Raw genomic sequence first — 13,232 nt, forward strand, 5'->3', positions numbered from 1 at the left:
TGTCTTAAGGGCGCGGCGGAAGGAAGGGAGATCAGGGATCACCCTGATCTCTGGGGGTAGTTCATTCCAGAGGGTGGGAGCTCCCACAGAGAAGGCCCTCCCCCTTGGGGTCGCCAGCCGGCACTGTCTGGCCGACGGTACCCTGAGGAGACCCACTCTGTGGGAGCGTACAGGTCGATGGGGGGTAATCTGCGGCAGATTACCCCCCATTGATTACTCAGACACATTCAGAGAGAAAGATGAAAGAATATAGCTAACAAATACATTGCACATAAACAGTTGTGCAGAAAACTGAATTTTAAAAATGACTAAAATGTATTGACTTTAATTTATACTGACCTTTCAGTGAGAAGGCATTATTTAATGGAAAAATTATCTTCAAAAGAAGACGCTTCCAGTGCAGAAAATTCATTTCATTCAATATAACTTTATGAGAAAGAATATTATTCATAAACCTCAGTGTATAGTTTGGAACTCTGTAAAACACAAAATGAGTATTTTATTTAGTTTTGAATTATACCTAGAAAGAAACTAAAAAACGTACAGGAAGTTTATATTTTTCTTCCCAGTATTTATCCCTCAAGTGCAGGGTCTTGTTGATCCATTGGTTGTGACAGAAATTGACCAACCAGCTTGTCACCTAAGCCTGACATCATGGGCTGAGAGAGGATGACTGGTCCAAAGTCACCCAGCCAGCTTTCATGCCTAAAGTGGGACTAGAACTCACTCTCTCCTGGTTTCTAGCTTGGTCCTTAATCACAGACCAAACCAACTGTCATAGTCTAGAAAAAAGTCCACAGTAAGTGTATTTCAGTAATCTTAAGGCAAAGATAAATATGTTACATACACACTTTCCTAAGGAAGGATTAAATTAGCATGCTGTTTTACATTGCATACTCATAATCAAAACCTGAATGAAAAGTGTTCATGGATACAGTCTGGTTGTTAATATGGAATATGATTGCATCCAGAAGTTGCCAAATGTCATTTGATTGATTACAGCTCCCTACTTACAAACAGCATCTCTAGTATAGTAACTAAAGTGGATAAGAATAGATAATTTGAGGTTCTGAAATCCAAGGAGCTCCAAACAGCAGAAATTTATCTCAATATCTTTTTTTCCCTTTTTTGTCCATTTGAAAGAGCAGGCAGATTGCTGCAGAATGATAGCTTTCCCTGTTACCTTTGCCTTCCAGAATTACGTATTAAAACCTTGATTTTTGATATTTTATGGACATACATGTGTGGTGTGCTTGACTACTTTTTAATGAAAGATACTGCAATAATTTTCTTGCTACCTACCTTACTAATAAGCTGTGAAAATTACCAGGAAACATTAGTCCTTTTACCTTTGTTTTAATTGAGGAAGGTGTTATTTGCTGGAGTTAGGGACAGATGTTTGTTATAAAATAGGAACAGTTACAGCAGGACTCTTGTTCAACCATGAGTTCTTGTTAAATCTTGTCTAAGTTTACTTTAATCTTGTTCACCTTTAGTGTGTCATACTACTGAATTATAGTATTGCCTTTGACTGTTTACACCTAGATTAAATTAAATACTGATAGTTTTATTGAATATGACTGGCATACTCTTGGATATTTACTTTCTTGCAGTTTCATTTAATCGTTTAAAGAAACTATTCAGACATTTGTTTGAATATTTCAGGGTCTCAAAGTGGGGAGAGAATGGGCCTGTATTAGCAGTGCCATCCCTTCCTCTTTACATTCTTTATGCATTCAGCAGGAGATCTGAAGAAAAATAAAATGAAAAGAAAAATGAACTCATATTGGCTTCAGTAGAAATACAACTTTCTATGCAATCCAGATTCTGAATAAAGCAAAGTTTTGGATCATACTGACACTATATTCTTCTTTCAAACCAATACAAGTATAACTCCCTTTCACATGAAACTATGGGAACTGAGTTTTTCCCGTAGTTTTCAGGTTGTATTTTTTTCTATTTGTTCTAGTAAAACAATTGAAATATTGTGGGTATTTTGCTTCCAGGGACATTTTTTGACAAGAGTCTTTTAAGCACTATATGAAGAGCCACATTATGAAGAAATATAAAACGGAAATATTTTTTCTTTACTTGGGATAATTGTGTAAACAGCACATTAGAAGTGAAGGAAATTCAGCTTTATTCTCCCATGATATTAATGATGTTGGAGCAAGTATCAGCCACCTTTTCTATATTTGGAATTTTCCCCAGAATTTCTATAAATCATTAAAGATTTATAATTTAACCAGTGACCATTAGATTGAAGTGATATATAAATTTGATAAATAATTAAATCCTCTCACAAGATGTAGCACAAACAATTCTCAGGATTTTGGTAGGTTTTTTTAAAAAAATATTTAATGTTGGAAGTTATAAACAGAGTTTGGGGTGTTTCATATTTGTAATGTAAATGGTGTATTTGCACATCAGCCATAATTTGACATTAAAATCCTATCTATAAAGAGGTCATAAAAATAAACACATTGGCCCTTAGGATATTGTATGTAATAAAAAATGCTGATAACTATTTATACAAAAAAAACCCAACCATTGAAATCTTGTATGCTAAGGTGAGACTGTGTCATATTATTGTATAATATATGATATATTTATTTTTCCCATTATATAGTTTTGTGCCACTGTACCCTATAAATTTATAGTGAAATTTGACAGGGTCCATTTTTTTCTTAAATCAGATTCTTTATTGCTTTTCAGAGGTGTACTGCTAAGGCTAGAAGCATGTAGCCATCCTGTTGTTATGAAAGGTTTATGTGCAGAATGTGGTCAAGATTTAACACAGTAAGTACTATTGTATGGAGCTGGATTTCTCTTAACTATATAGGACTAAAATTGAAGATTACAAATAGTCCTTGACTTACGACCACAATTGAGCCTCAAATTTCTGTTGCTAGGTGAGATATTTGTTAAGTGAGTTTTGCCCTATTTTACAACCTTTCTTGCCACAGTTGTTAAATGAATCACTGCAGTTGTTAAGTTAATAATACAGTTGCTAAGTGAATGTAATCATTTGAAGATAATTTGTAGTAGAAAATCCAGTGTGGATCTAAAAGTTGGTACAGGTAGTCCTTGACTTACAACAGTTTATTTAATGACCATTCAAAGTTACAACAGCACTGAAAAAAGTGACTCCTGACCATTTTCACACTTACAACCATTGCAGCATCCCCACAGTCACGTGACCAAAATTCGGATGCTTGGCAACTGACTCATATTTATGATGGTTGCAGTGTCCTGGGGTCATGGGATCACTTTTTGTAACATTCTGCCTGGGAATTCACTTAACAATTTTGTTACTAACTTAACTGTGGCAAGAAAGGTTCTAAATTCACTTAACAAAAGTCTCAGCAATAGAAAATGTAGGCTCAATTGTGGTCATAACTTGAGGACTACTTGTACATAAAACCATAGTATATTGTGTAAAAACTAAAAATAGTCATAATACGGAATCTACTTTAATTGCTTATATGACTATAACAATATAGAACTAGATTAATCACATTTACTTTTTACTGAGACTCTTTACCATGCCCACCCACATCCCCATATAAATGTATTTATATTTCAGTATTCAATTATAGAAGAGTGTTCTTGTCCCTCATTTCAGCACTCCCTGCAAAGTAAGCTAATCACAAAAAGATTTGATTAAAACTGAACCAGATGTTTAGTGTCCTATTTACTTTCTCCTCAAAGAGAGGGAGAAATATGGACACTTCCTCTTCCTTATTGAGGGCTAGTGAAGAGCAAATCAAAGGGGAAGCTGGGGAGGCAGCAGTGGAATTGATGCTATTTCTCCCAGTAACACCTCAAGTCGCCCCTGAAGCATGTGACATTTGCAGTCCAAATCTGGATCTTTAACGAGTCTGTCCAAAATAGATTTTAGAAGTTGTATAATATATAAAAAGAATCAGAAATCCCATTTTGGAAAAGATCTTGTGTTGTTTTTTTTAACTATTGTCCACTCTTTGAATAGATCTTGAGCACTTGAAGTATGCTGTTTCTCAGGTTCTCAAAATGTGATAATTTTTTTACATTTTTTAAAAATCTTGCCTTTATTGTTTTCATAAATAAGTCAAGGTAGTGAACATTCCTAATATTCATTCCTCCTCTTGTTTTCCCCACAACAGCCCTGTGAGGTGAATTGGGCTGGAAGAGCGTGACTGGCCCAAAGTTACCCAACCGGATTTCATGCCTAAGGCAGGGCTGGAATTCACAGTTTCTTTGGGGGGGGATATAATGTTACCTACCTGGCAATTAAGCACAGTGTTTACTTGTGTCCACTGAGGACTACTTGACACACATATTGTATGAGATGGTTGTGAAAATTCATACCACAGTAAGTTGGTTGGCCCTTTAGCTTTTGACAGTTTATCAATTCATTTAATATTCTTTGTTCCCTTTCAATTATTAGGTTACAAAGCAAAAATGGAAAACAAAACATGCCCGTTTCCACAGCAACTGTATCAATGGTTCATAGTGTCCCAGAATTAATGGTTAGCTCAGAGGCAAGTATACTGCTACTCTTTTGTTTTGGGGAGAAGTCCAGAGTTCAACAAATTTCATTAGAGATATTTCTTCATAATGCATACGGTGTCCATCTTAGCCAGTACGGAAATTGAAAACAATTCTAAGTGGACAGAAACCCTTTGCTGAGCTATTTAAAAAAAAATCAGCTTTTGAAGATGAAACAGTTGCTTATTTTAAAATGTCAGTATTAAATAGAAGATGTCATATAAATCATCTAAATTCCAAAAACATGAACATGGCCTTCTGCTGTATTGTCTGTTACCCATGCTTATTATATGTATGTTTCCTTTTGAAAAAAAAATACACTAATATCTGATCCTATCTCTTCACATTGTTTGTGGTGGGACATAATTATGGGGACTTACCTCTGAAATGTTACATCTATACTTTACACATTCAGCTTAATATACTAGATTTGGAATACAGTATGCATCCCCAGCATATGTTTTCAGAAATGGTAATAATAAACTTACGTTTAACTATATTCTGTATATAACCGGTCAAGACAAGGTTTTAGAATGATAAATATTTTTTGCATTTAAATGAAATATTATACATAGCATGACCAGCTATTTATGCATTTATGCATCCTAATGTATAATAGCATTAACAAATAAGCAGAATTTAGTTGCACACCACTCTCTCTCACAGTACAAAACAGTTATGTAGGAAAACATTCTGTTCCATTTCTTCACATGCATCTGCTACATAGTGTGAAGAAAAATAAAACAATTTTGCTAGAAAATTTCATAATTAGAAATGTTAGTATAATCTATTTTGAATAAGTAGGTAAGATTTCAGGCTTGAACCTGAAACATTGCTACTGTACTCACTACAATTGACAAAGAAATATAATTATATTTCTCTTCTTTTGAGCCTATGGTGTTTGCATTTAATATATTATTTATTTTTCTTTTAGCAAGCTGAACAGTTGGGAAGAGAAGATCAGGAAAGGCTACGCCGAAATCGAAAACTGGTGCTGATGGTTGATTTGGATCAGACATTGATTCACACCACAGAACAACATTGTCCACAGATGTCTAACAGAGTAAAGCAATTTTATCAATTACTGTCCTCTTTAATAAGCATAAAATTATTTTTAAATAATATTTTAAAGTGAAACTGATTTGTATGAAGTATTTTTAAATGGTCATAATAGATGGATAGACAGATAGATATGGCATATTAATTATATATGTATAAAGAGAGTGTACCAAAGTTTGGTCCCAATATATAGTATTATATAAATTACATTAAATGTTCAAATAAGTTGCCATTTTCTTCTAAACGCTTTATTACTCATTTGATGCTTGACTATTGAACTTTGCATAGTAGTAGAATACTATAGTTTTCTATAGTAGTGTAGTAACTTCTATGGGGGGGGGGGAATGTCATACTGTGATTTGTCTATGGAGCCTGACTCTACCAGATCCTAATTTCTTTGAAATCCAGCCATGGTTTTCTTTTGGAGCATGCAGATTTTTCCTCATTATTCATATATCTTATCCATATGTATGGCATAACGTCTTAAGGTCTTACTGTGGATCTTTCTCTCCCTTAGGGAATATTTCATTATCAGTTAGGTCGAGGTGAACCTATGCTCCATACCCGATTGCGACCTCATTGTAAGGAATTCCTAGAAAAAATTGCCAAGTTGTATGAGCTGCATGTTTTCACCTTTGGGAGCCGGCTTTATGCACATACTATTGCAGGTAAGTAGTACTCTGCATTAATAGTTATTCCATAATTGTTAGGCTATTTTTCAGTAACTTTTCAAATCTATTTGCATTGAAACTTTAATTATAATGCTCCTGAAATCTAAAAATATTAGTATTTCAGTTATGTACTCATTTTCTAACAATCCTATACAGGTAGCCCTTGCTTACTGACCCTAATTGGAACAGAATTTCTGTCACTCAACTATGCAGATGTTAGGCAAAACATCACATGGCTACATCATTTAGCAATAGCAATTCCAGTAGTCCAGGTTCTTGTCATTAGATTAGGTCATACTCTCCTCTGCTTTGCTCACCTCCACTTGAACTCCCCCCCCAACTATATACCCCCTCATACCTTTGCCTTTTTGGCCACCCAGCACACTACTGCCACCACTTACTCTTGCAGCCCTCCACCACCCCCATTGACCTTCACCATCTTCTTCCATTATTGATGAGGTACACCTGGTCAAGACAGCTGCTGGCCTTTTGGGAGATCAGGAGAGCGAGTCGAAGCACACATTGTGGCTGTAAATGTGGATGCCTGCAAAGCACCTGAATTTTAATCAGCTGATCATGGGGATGCTGCAATAGCCATAACGTCAAGGATTAGCCATAACTACCATTCATTTAGCACTGTTGTAACTTTGAGTGATTGCTGAACAAATAGACACTAAGCGAGGACTACCTTGTTGGAAATTATTAACATTAGAAAGTTTGAAGTTAAATATCCCTTATATAAAACATTTGCTTCTAGCTGGCTGAAGAGGAATGAAGAATATAAATATTTCAACAGACAGTAGTGCATTGTTTGAACCCGTTGTAGAATTGTGTCTCATGTGATTAAAATTCAGTGTTGGAATTTTAATCCTGTTTTGATCCAGCATTTTTAAAATTTGCTTGACATTTGTGAATTTTCTGAAAGTATAAAAAAACATAATTAAGGATATCTATAGTTAAATGACCAGCTATGTATTGTGCGTATCCTTGCCTTTGAATTAATTTCACATTTATCTGCGCCTGTTAAATGATCACTCTATAAACAATAGCTAAATAGAATTCTGAATGAACAGATGAAGGTGAATTTATGTTTCATTCTTTTATAATATAACACAGTTTATTCTTACACATTACTGCTCCAACATTAGCCTTATTGAGTCGATTAAGAGTGACCACTAGCAAGGATTGTGAGGAAAATGTAGAATGTATCTCTAATAATTCTGCTAATTGCTGTCATAATATACTGTACAATTATTCTCTTATACTGTTGCTATTTATCCATATATTCAAGGATTTCTAAGTTTGATTGAGTCAGACTATAAATTGCTTAAATAAATAAGGGTATGAAAACATTGAAATTTTGATATTTTCTAGCTCAGGAATCTGCAGTATTATCTTGGGTTGTTGTTTTTTTAACTTTTCTTGGTTTTCAAAGAACTGTCAAAATTTATCTAGCTGAAAATGCAAATATTTTTATTTGTCTGCATGTAAATATTGTTGCATGGGAACATTTGTTGTATAGAATAGGTAAGACCTAGAATGGGCAATTTGTGACGTTTGGCCCAGCTCCGAGAACTATTCTCAGATTGGATGGAACTAAACTTTTCAGCCTATTTTTTACATGTATATGTTTTTAGGTTTGGGTAGGATGTGAAAGGATTGGAAACTTGCAGAGAGTTTGCTTCTTGAAAAGCTTGAAAAGTGTAAAAAAAGAATCAAGCTGACTTTTTACAGTTGGGGGTTTAATGATATATAGCCCCAGGAACCTCATCCATAACATAAATAAATTGGGCTAAAAATGTCAGCACTCTCCATTCTAGTGTTGTCATAGTGTCTTTGACTATGATGCTACAGCCCCAAGAAAGGGCAAAAGGACACCGTTTAGTCTGAAAAAGGTTTCTTATTCATACTGTAAACCAATATGATCATAAGAGAAAGAATGGAATAGAACATTTTTGTTTTATTAAACCAATATCCTGAATTAATAATACCAGTCAACTTGATATTATTGGAGATGTTTAACCTTACAAATTCCTTTTAGATCAGATAAGATCTTGTGCCAAGATTTTTCAATGCTATTATTAGTTTCAGGATAATTATTTTATGCTTATATATAAATAATATTGACAATATTATATTATTGTAAGCTCTGCCAATTGATTTGAAAACCATGTTTCAGAAGAAAATTAGATTGTTCATTTACATACACATCTACTTGGCCCATAATGAACAATGACCATGCCATTTGCTTAATGATCACATCATTCACTTTATGCCTGTCAGATTCGCTTAATGACTGCTGCAAAAATAGGTCGGTCGGTTGGGTCGGTCAGGTTATGATCTGCTTTACAACCATCATAACTTATGACTTAATTGCCAGGCTCAGTTATGGTCACAAGTCAAGGACTGCTTGTATGTTTTATATGCTTATGAAGATTTCGTTCCATTTCCTTACCACTTTTTTTTATTAAGCCTGTTATATCTGTATGATTCCCTGCTAAATGTGATACTACTTTTTAGAATCATAATGTTTTAAAGTTGAAAGAGGCCATTTGAAGCCTTGATTCATTCTCAATGCAGAGATCCAAATTAAGCATCAGCAACAAATGGTTCCCAAACACATCCACTGAAGAAGGAAGTCTGTCATGTTTTAAATTAATTCCACTATGGAACTGCTGTTTTTAGAATTTTTTTCTAACATTCATTTGGAATATGTCTAGTAATGTAAATGCATTATTCCTAGGCACATACTCTAAAATGAGATATGTTTTGATTTACCTTCTGACATAGTTTCAGAAGAATGCTATTGTGCATCTCTCCAGTCTTCCTTCTCTTCGGGCTAATTATATCCAGCTCATCCAGTTTTTTCACGGGGTTTTAGTTATAGTTTTTCACCTTCTATAATAGTTTTCCTAATTGGAATCTGTTTCAGTGAAGCCAGAATTGGACTCAATGCTGAAGATGAATTACTTCCTATGACTTGTAACCTGATTTATGTTGATTCATTTGCTTCCTTCCTGACCTCATCACAGTAATCGGTTATTATTCTAAGAACTTTTTCATAGGTTCTATTACCAAGCCAGGTATCTCCTATTCTGTTCCTGTGTATTTACTTTTTTTTACTAAGTTAAAAAGTTTCTACTTCATTACATTTCATTCTGTTAGTTTCAACACATTTCTCTAACCTGTCGGGATGCTTTTAAATTTTGTTTGCATATTATAAAAATATCCCATCCAATTTTGTGCTTTCTGCAGATTTGATAAACATTCTTTCAGCTTCTTTATCCAAAAACAAGAGGAATAGGATTGAGCCCTGTGGCATCTCTCTGTTTCTTCAGCTTCATGAAGAGCCATTGATGAGAGCACTCTTTGATCCAATTTTTGAGCCAAGATGCCTAATTGTCCTACCATTCAGCCCACACATAATTGCCGAAGAGAATGTTATGGGGCATTTTGTCAAATATTTTACAAATAGTCCTCTATTATTGATGGTAACTGGGAATTTCCATTACTAAGTAATGTGGTTGTCAAACTCAGTGTCAAATAACTGCACCATTTAGTCCCCAGCCTTTTGGGCACCAGGGACCAGTTATGTGCAGAGAGGTTTTTCCATGGATTGGGAGCATGGTTTTGTGTGCTGCCTGCATCATGTGGATGGGGCATTCCTTGTTTGTGCAAACCGGTTGCTGGCATGCCGCGGCCCGGTACTAGTCCATGGCCCAGGGGTTGGGGACCCTTGAGTTACAGTATATTCAGTTGCCATTGTTAAATACAACGTACGAATCACATACTGTTGTTAAGTGCAATTTCATGTGGTTCTCATTTGCAACCTTCTGCCAGCTTCCCTGTTGACTTTGCTTGTCGGGAGCTGTCAGTGAAGGTCGCAAATGGCAATCACATGACTGTGGAACACTGCAAAGTTGTAATCATGAGGCAGCCACCAAACACCATCACAATCTGACTGGAGAGACACTGATTATAACTTCAGGGTCAATTGTAAGTACCGCTTGTTCAGCACCATGGTAACTTTGGTCGTTGTATGAGTGGTCACTAAGTAAGAACCATGTGGACTGAAATGAAGATACATTATATCTGTTTGAGTTAAGGTTAGTCTGACAAGACTTGTTTGGCAAAGTCTTGCAGACTTTTACTAATTAACTACAGTATTTTTAAGGGCCTTACAGATTGAGCTATTTAGGATCTGCTTATGATCAATTTTAAATCTTCCCAAGTATCTGTGCCACTCAGACTGGCATTCCTCACTCAGCCAACCATCCTCATCCCTCATTCCCACTTCCATTTCTGTCTTTTTTTTTGCTTAAAGCTTTAACAGAGGCTTTATTCTCATCAAGACAAACAGAAACCAACTCTTCCACACTTTTCTCTTATCCCAGATTGCTCAGCCTCTCATAGAACTTCCTCAGTATATGTCCTTAAGGCTGCTGATGGTAGTTGGATAAGTATTTCAGGCCTTCGGATCTGCCTGAGCTTCCAGGAAGGATTCATGGCTATTGCTGGCACTTGGCCCCACCACTCTCATTCTCACCTGGGGCCTAGGGCTAGTAATTTGGCCTTCTCCAAGTGACCATTCAGTTTCACCATTGTTCTCCAACTCATCAGATATAATACATAATATCTGGCTAATAAGATCTAACAGAACAGAATAACTAGGACTCAGACTAGGTCGGAGTAGTACACAATTATTCATCAGAAGTGTTCTGAAAGAGTACAATTTCATTACCTTCTGAAACTGTTCCAGAATATATGTGCCATTAGTTTTCAATAATGCTTTCTGGCTTCAGCTCTTCTCAGCTGTTGAAATTTGGGTACTCCGGGCAGCTTCTGAGAAGATTTTGGGTTGACTACTGGGGATAGTTTTGAAGATATCTGTATCATTTTTGAGCACTAGCAGGCCATCCCTAGGTCTGATGAGCCTTCTGTGCATGTCACTTAATCAGGATGGGTAATGTCTGTCAAAAAGCAATTTTCATTAAAAACACCTCTTTTCCAAACAATCAGCCCTTACAACATCTTTGAAATCTATGGAGTTCATTCATGTTGTTTGATCAATACTACCACAAAACAAGAGTCCTATCCCTCTATCCCAGGGGTGGGCATTAATTTTCCCAGGGGGCTACATGAGAAACTGAAACTGTTATGGAGGGCCAAATCAATGTAACCCAATTTGATGTTCTCAAACTCCATCACCTCAACGACTCAGATTGCTCCAGGCAAAGGGTGAGTACCGCACAGGCACAGAAAAGTACTTTCTCTCGTCGACTGACTGAAGAAGCACACACTGACTGCAGGGCCAGATCTAATTTGGCTTTTTCTCCTGCCTCCTGCAGCACTCTTATTTACATTTGACTTCTGATTTCCAATTGACCTCATGCGGGCTGGACAGGAACAGGGCCGGATGTGGCCAGGGGCCATAAAATGCCCGGGTCTGCTCTATCCTTTTGGTTGTATGTCCCATGGGGGCCCTTATGCAGCTTGCTCTGAGCTTCTCCACAAACACAAATGCAACACAGTGGGATGACAGAAATATATGTATGTGTAACATGTTATTTTGGTAGACAGAAGAAAATATAGATGCCTCCCACTTTTGATAAAGGAATTGGGGGAAAAAATTCTAAGAGTCATCTTCTGCAAGCTTTCCTTCCCTTACTTCAGATCTTTATTCTGTTTTTTTGTTTTGTAGCTACATTGCATTTTTCCATTGACTTCTCTTTCATTTGCCCCCCCCCCACTGGAATTGTAAAATGTTAAATGAAAAACATGTTATGATTATGTGATGCTATGGTTATTTGTTTATTTATTTTGATTTTAATTTCTGTGGCCAAGAGTAGGTCTCTTGGTGTCTTGTAGCAAATTAAAATTAGAGAACATTCATCCTGGGGAGAAAGAGAATACAAATTGATTACTACAAATGGCAGATTCACATATCATCCTAGCCTAGTGCCTGTGAGAAGAGCCAGGTCTTTTGGGCTCCTTTAAAGAACAGGAAGGATTAGAGTCATGTGGACTTCAGAAAAGATGCTGTTCCAAAGAGCAGGAACAGCAACAGAAAATGCATACCTCCTTGGTCCCATAAGATTACATTTTGTGATAGACAACAGCCTAAATATACCAGTCCCATTATATTTTATGGAATGGGCAAAAGCAGTTGGAGAAAGGCAGTTGGGCAAACAACCAAATCCTATGCAATCTTGGGCTTTAAAGTTTACTAGCATCTTAAAGGGTCTACGACAACTCACCACGGCCAACTCACAGCCAATTCATCACGGCCAAATCGCCACAGGACAATTTGCCACGATCAACTTGCCACAGGACAAGAGTTACATTAATATCAAAGAAATAGTGCAATAGAATTATTAAAGAAACGATGCCAAAGGAGGGACAAAATGAAATGTGAATGACAAAAATTAAAATTATTTTTTACTATTTTGAATAATTACATTGAATTGTCCCACGGCAAGTTGCCCTATGGTGAGTTGACTGTGGCGAGGTGTCCCATTCCGATTTTAAATTATATCCAGAGCAAGCCAGGGTTAACAAAAATTCTTACATATAGAAGTCTAACAGTTCCATTAAGCACATAGTCTATAAGAAAATGAAGTCAACTGAACATTATTCCTTGGTACAGAAGGTCATCATTTAATTTTCTAAGATAAGGAAATGTCAAAATTAACATGTATTGGAGAGAAACAAATGAAATTCTTCTGATTTTATTAGATGATGAGGTGAATGAAATATCTGATCTTTTGATTAAAAACATACGAAAAACTGTGAACAGTGAGACTTTCAAGTGTATCACCACCATTGGCAAGGAAGAATAACAAGTGCTATATTAATACATTTAGATTGCAGGGATTAAAATAATCATTGATTTTAAAGATAATAAGAGATAAGTAAAAACAATTGGAAGAGAGACTAGTGCGAAAAGCCTGTAGAAAGGACTTGCATTACTCA

General features: G+C 36.0%; 1 protein-coding gene across 1 annotated transcript in view; it reads left to right on the forward strand.

Annotated features, from left to right (window-relative positions):
• CTDP1 (CTD phosphatase subunit 1) overlaps positions 1-13,232 on the forward strand; it is a 41,760-nt gene that overhangs the window by 1,876 nt on the left and 26,652 nt on the right. The window contains exons 2-5 of the mRNA XM_015815925.1: positions 2,716-2,799; positions 4,430-4,523; positions 5,465-5,593; positions 6,107-6,257. Coding sequence (XP_015671411.1) covers positions 2,716-2,799; positions 4,430-4,523; positions 5,465-5,593; positions 6,107-6,257 — 458 coding nt within the window. The remainder of the gene's footprint in view (positions 1-2,715; positions 2,800-4,429; positions 4,524-5,464; positions 5,594-6,106; positions 6,258-13,232) is intronic.

The sequence above is a fragment of the Protobothrops mucrosquamatus genome, unplaced genomic scaffold, assembly GCF_001527695.2.
Source record: "Protobothrops mucrosquamatus isolate PMUCROS unplaced genomic scaffold, P.Mucros_1.0 scaffold386, whole genome shotgun sequence".
Classification (NCBI taxonomy): domain Eukaryota; kingdom Metazoa; phylum Chordata; class Lepidosauria; order Squamata; family Viperidae; genus Protobothrops; species Protobothrops mucrosquamatus.